The sequence below is a fragment of the Crocuta crocuta genome, unplaced genomic scaffold (genome assembly GCF_008692635.1).
Source record: "Crocuta crocuta isolate KB4526 unplaced genomic scaffold, BGI_CrCroc_1.0 scaffold1391, whole genome shotgun sequence".
In the NCBI taxonomy this organism is placed as follows: domain Eukaryota; kingdom Metazoa; phylum Chordata; class Mammalia; order Carnivora; family Hyaenidae; genus Crocuta; species Crocuta crocuta.
Genome location: NW_027532660.1, coordinates 190667 through 197042, shown reverse-complemented (window position 1 = coordinate 197042; position 6376 = coordinate 190667). Strand labels below are relative to the sequence as shown.

At 36.4% G+C, this 6376-nt stretch overlaps 1 protein-coding gene across 1 annotated transcript in view; it reads right to left on the bottom strand.

Annotated features, from left to right (window-relative positions):
• HEPH (hephaestin) overlaps positions 1-6376 on the bottom strand; it is a gene marked incomplete at its 3' end in the record, with an annotated part of 48311 nt that overhangs the window by 21704 nt on the left and 20231 nt on the right. The window contains exon 9 of the mRNA XM_077780702.1: positions 2193-2404. Coding sequence (XP_077636828.1) covers positions 2193-2404 — 212 coding nt within the window. The remainder of the gene's footprint in view (positions 1-2192; positions 2405-6376) is intronic.

The following is a 6376-nucleotide window of genomic DNA, read 5'->3' as shown; positions in this document are numbered from 1 at the left end:
GATGGAAGAGAGCCTGGAGTCACCTGGGGAAAGTTTTGGGGCAAGGTGGGTTGCTGGGAGATCAAGAAAGGACTCTGACCAGAGGGGATTAGAAAATAAAAAGTTATATAATTGTTATTAATGTGCTGTCATCATCATCATCATCATCATCATCATCACTATTATTATTACATCTAACATTTACTTAGGGCTTATTATGTGCCAGACACTGCTGTAAAGCCCTTCACATGGATTATTTTAATTAATCTTCGCAAAAATCCAAGATACTTGCTTTTGTTGTTAACCTTTACCACAGATGAAGAAGCTGAGGCAAAGGGAGGTTAAGCAACTTGCCCAACGTTATACAGTTAGAAATGGTGAAATGGACATGAAGGAGCACAAAGAAATATTAAAAGAGATTTAGGAATTAGGATCACACTGGACAATGACATGCATAATAATGAAATTGGACAACTATCTTACATCATACACAACAATAAATTCAAAATGGATAAAAGACCTGAATGTGAGATGGGAAACCATGAAAAATCCTACAGGAGAAAACAGACAGCAACCTCTTTGACCTCAGCCACAGCAATTTCTTACTAGAAAAATCTCCAGATGCAAGGGAAATAAAAGCAAAAATGAATTATTGGGACCTCATCAAGATAAAAGTCTTCTGCACACTGAAGGGAACAATGAACAAAACTAAAAGGCAACCAACAGAATGGGAGACCGTTTTGCAAATGACATATCTGAAAAAGGGTTAGTATCAAAAATCCATAAAGAACTTATCAAACTCAATACCCAATAAACAAATAATCCAGGGAAGAAATGGGCAGAGACAGGAATAGACACTTTTCCAAAGAAGACATCCAGATGGCTAACAGACACAGGAACAGATGCTCAACATCACTCATCATTGGGGACATACAAATCAAAATCACAAATAGATACCATCTCACACCTGTCAGAGTGGCTAAAATTAACAACTCAGGAAACAGCAGATGTTGGTGAGGATGGGGAGAAAGGGGAACTCTTTTGCACTGTTGGTGGGAATGCAAAGTGGTGCAGCCACTCTGGAAAACAGTATGGAGGGTCCTCAAAAAATTAAAACTAGAGCTACCTTGTAACCCAGCTATTGCACTATTATGTATTTATCCAGAAGATATAAAAGTGCTAATTTGAAGGGGCATATGCACCCCAATGTTTATAGCAGTGCTATCAACAATAGCCAAATTATGGAAAGAGCCCAAATGTCCATCAGTTGATATGAATAGATAAAGAAGATGTGGTAATGGAATATTACTTGGTGATAAAGAAGAATGAAATCTTGCCATTTGCAGTAATGTGGATGGAACTAGAATGTAATACTAAGCGAAATAAGTCAGACAGAGAAAGACAAATATCATATGATTTTCCTCATATGTAGAATTTAAGAAATACAACAGATGAACATAGGGGAAGGGAAGGAAAAATAAGATAAAAACAGTGAGGTAGGCAAACTGTAAGTACTCTTAAATAGAGAGGGAGAAAACTGAGGATTGCTGGAGGGGAAGTGGGTGGAAGGATAGGTTAAGTGGGTGATGGGCTAAATTAAGAAAGACACTTGAGAATAGCACTTGGTATCATATTTAGAGTTGAATCAATGGGGGCACCTCGGTGGCTCAGTCAGTTAAGCGTCCGACTTTGGTTCAGGTCATGATCTCGTGGTCCATGAGTTTGAGCCCCGCACCGGGCTCTGTGCTGACAGCTCAGAGCCTGGAGCCTGTTTCAGATTCTGTGTCTCCCTACCTCTGTCCTTCTCCTGCTCATGCTCTGTCTCTCAAAAATAAATAAATGTTAAAAAATACTTTTAGTGTTGAATCACTGGGCTCTATTCCTGAATCCATGACAACACTCTATGTAAACTAACTTTAATTTCCATTTTAAAAATGAGAANGATTCAGGTTTCAGGGAAACTGAGGCTTAAAAATGAGGAGGTGATGAGGATAAAAAATAGAAATAGAGACTAAGAAAAAAAGATGTTTATGAATGAAAAAATAGCATGCAAAATAGCATGAGATCACCAAGTATTCATTTCTGATTTAATAGCTTGGTTATTTTTTTTCCATTCCCTTATCTCAGAACACATTTCCATTTTTATTTCCTATTTAGCAACACAGCCTTGTCTTCTTCCCAGCAGGCTTTCCAGCCATAAACCTTGGCAATACCTGTTTTCCATCTGCCCCCAAGGCACCAGCCTTGCACACCAATAGGGGCCCCACCAGACCAGAATTCGTATCTCTTATGGGATCTGCAGCAGAGAAGTACATCCAGGTGAGACAGGCAGGATCCTGAGCAGCAGGGCCAGCGTGGGAGGGGACTGTCCAGCGATATGTTACTTTCTCAAAGGGCTTAGCCACCAAGCCGAGGTTGGATGAGCCTGCAGGGGGAAAAAATGACTAATTATCATACGTGCTACAATGAGAATCAACAGCTCCAAAGCGTGGTAAATATTATAAACTGTAAGTTATTTTTGAGCAGCAGAAATATGCAATACAGAATATTAAAAAACTAACCAATGTTAGTTTCTGGTTCTGCCAATAGTTGTTATACAAACTGGGGAAATTTAAACTTTGCCAAGTTTCAGTTTTCTAAACTCATAAGACTGAAGGATTAATAGGGCCTTTAAAACTTATTTGGCCTCTCTGGTTAGGTTTATTCCTAGGTATCTGCGTGTGTGTGTGTGTGTGTGTGTGTGTGTGTGTGTGTGCAGTTGTAAATGGGATTGATTCCTTTATTTCTCTTTCCACTGTTTCATTATTGGTGTATACAAATGCAACCAGTTTATGTAGGTTGATTTTACATCCTGTGTCACTGCTGAATTCACATATCAGTTCTAACAATTTTTTGGTGGAGTCTTTTGAGTTTTCCATGTAAAGCATCATGTCATCTATGAAGAATGAACATTTGATTTCTGTATGCTGAAAACTATAGAAAGCTTATGAACGAAATTGAAGAAGACACAAACAAATGGAAAAACATTTCATGCTCATGGATTGGAAGAAAAAATATTGTTAAAATGTTGATACTACCCAAGGCAATCTACACATTCAATACAATTCCTATCAAAATAACATCAGCATTCTTCACAGAGCTAGGGCAAACAGTCTTAAAATTTGTATTGAACCAGAAAAGATCCAAATACCCAAAGTAATGTTAAAAAAGACAATCACAACTAGAGGTATAACAATTCCAGACTTCAAGCTGTATTACAAGGCTGTAATAATCAAGACAGTATGGTACTGGCACAAAAACAGACATGTAGATCAATTTGAACAGAACAGAGAACCCAGAAATGGACTAAAAAACTCTATGGCCACCTAATCTGTGATAAAGCAGAAAAAAGTATCCAATGGAAAAAAAGACAGTGTCTTCAGCAAATGGTGTTGACAAAACTGGACAGCAACATGCAGATGAATGAACCTGAACCACTTTCTTACACCATGCACAAAAATAAATTCAAAATGGATAAAAGACCTAAATATGAGACAGGAAATGATCAAAATTCACAAGCAGCAACCTCTCCGACCTTGGCAATGGGAAATTCTTCGTAGACATGTCTCCAGAGGTAAGGGAAATAAAAGCAAAAATGAATTATTGGGACCTCGTCAAGATAAAAGTCTNAAATGTTGGTGCACCTGGGTGGCTCAGTCATTTGAGTGTCCTACATTGGCTCAGGTCATGATCTCACTGTTTGCGAGTTCGAGCCACATATTAGGCTCTGTGCTGACAGGTCAGAGCCTGGAGCCTGCTTCACATTCTGTGTCTTCCTCTCTCTCAGCTCCTCCCTCACTCATGCTCTGTCTCTCTCTCTGTTTCTGTCTCTCTCTCACACACATAAACAAAACGTAAAAAATTTAAAAAATAAGATGTGATACACACACACACACACACACACACACACACTGGAATATTACTCAGTGATCAAAAAGAATGAAATCTTGCCATTTGTAACAAGTTGGATGTACTAGAATGTATTATGCTAAATGAAATACGTCAGTAAGAGAAAGACATATATCATATGATTTCACTCATATGTAGAATTTAGGAAACAAAACAGATGAACATAGGGATGGGAAGGAGCAATATCACATGATTTCACTCATATGTGGAATTTAGGAAACAAAACAGATGAACATAGGGGATGGGAAGGAACAATAAGATGAAAGCAGTGAGGAAGGCAAACCAGAAGACACTTGTTAATACAGAGAGCAAACTGGGGGTTACTGGAGGAGAGGTGGATGGGGGAATATGCTAAATGGGTAATGGGCATTAGAGAGAGCACTTGTTCAGATGAGCACTGGGTGTCAAATGTCAGAGTTAAATCACTGGGCTCTATTCCTACAGCCACGACAACACTGTATGTTAACTAACTTGAATTTAAATTAATAAATTTAAAAAACTACAAAATTTTAAAAAAAACTTATTCAGAACACTACTCATTTGAAAACGTACATTTATCTGATCTTGAACACCTATCACTATTTAAAAATCTCCAAATATGGGAGATTTACTACCTGACTTCATAGCTTGTTTCCTCTTTGAATGGTTCTGTTTAATGGACACATTTTCCCTTCTATATGCAGGTATGAGAGGATGTATATATGAAAAATAATCAAGCACTAAGGCAATAATTCCTTAAGTGGATTTATAAGTCATGGTCAAATGATGCATAGAAATTTTATTAAAAAAAATTAAATCTAGTAGTGGACCATAGGATACTTCTATTTTTAACTTTTTTGAGGAACCTCCATACTATTTTCCAGAGTGTCTGCACCACTTTGCATTTCCACCAACAGTGCGAGAGCATTCCCCTTTTTTCACATCCTCACCTACACCTGTTGTTTCCTATTTGTTGATTTTAGCCATTCTGACAGGTGTGAAGTGATATCTCACTGTGGTGTTGATTTCCATTTTCCTGATGATCAGTGATATTGAGCATCTTTTATTGTATCTTTTGGCAAACTGGATTGCTTCTTTGAAAAAAATGTCTATTCATCAAATGGGCATGTCTGCCCATTTTTAGTTGGATTATTCATTTACTGGCTGTTGAATTTTATGTGTACTTTATATATTTTGAATACTAATCATTTTTCTGATATGTCATTTGCAAATATCTTCTTCTATTCCGTTGGTTGCTTTTTAGTTATGTTGATTGTTTTCTTTGCTCTGAACAGGCTTTTCATCTTGATGAGGTCCCAATAGTAAATTTTTGCTTTTATTTCCCTTGCCTCAGGAGACATACCTAGACCTAGGAAGAAGTTACTAAGACCAAGGCTGAAGAGGTTACTTTCTATGTTCTTCTCTAGGATTTTTATGGTTTCAGGTCTCATTCTTAGGTATTTGACCTGAAGGAATAAAAAGAATACTAATTCAAAGGGATCCATGCACCCTGATATTTATTTACATAATATGTGAATATTACTCAGCCATATAAAAATGAATGAAATCTTTTCATTTGCAATGATGTGAAGCTAGACTATTATGCTAAGTGAAATAACTGATGTAAAGAAAGACAAATACTGTATTATTTCACTGATATGTGTAATTTATAAAACAAAACAAACAAACAAAGCGGAGGAAAATAGAAATAGAGAGGCAAACTAATGATGAGTAGTGGGTATTGTATGGAATTGTTGAATCACTATATTTTACACTTGAAACTAATATTACATTGTATGTTAACTAACTGGAAGTCAAATAAAAAATTAAAAAAAATTAGACCTATTAGTAACCAAGCAAGTAGAAATGAAAATGGAAACATAACTTTTTTTTTTTTTTTTTTTTGCTCTTTTTTATATAGTACATATTTTATTAGTTTGTACTAATACATTCTCATATTACAAAGGCAATTTANGAAAGCTTTTACACATTATTATAATCAAAGGTACTGAGAAGTGGTTCAGGTGGCACCTAACCCTCTCACTCCACTATAGAACAGGTAAGTGTAAATGAGAATAGATAGCCCTTTAGGAAAAAAATTTGACAAAATGTATGAAAAGACATAAGAAGGTTCAGGCCCACAGAAAAGTAAGATACACAATAAATAGTGAAATGAGCATCCAACCTAATGCAAATCAAAACAACAATGAGCTTGGTTATTGTTGTTTGCCTATAAGGTTGACATTTGACAAAAATTCAAATGGCTGTCCTGAACTGTTACTGTTGATAAAATCCAAATTTATGGGACTGCAAATTTTACAGATAGCAACTTGAACATAGCTATCAAAAATTTCAACCAACGGAATGGGAAAAGATAGTTGCAAATGACATATCAGATAAAGGGTTAATATCCAGAATCTATAAGGAACTCACCAAACTACACGCACGAAAAACAAACAACCCAGTGAAG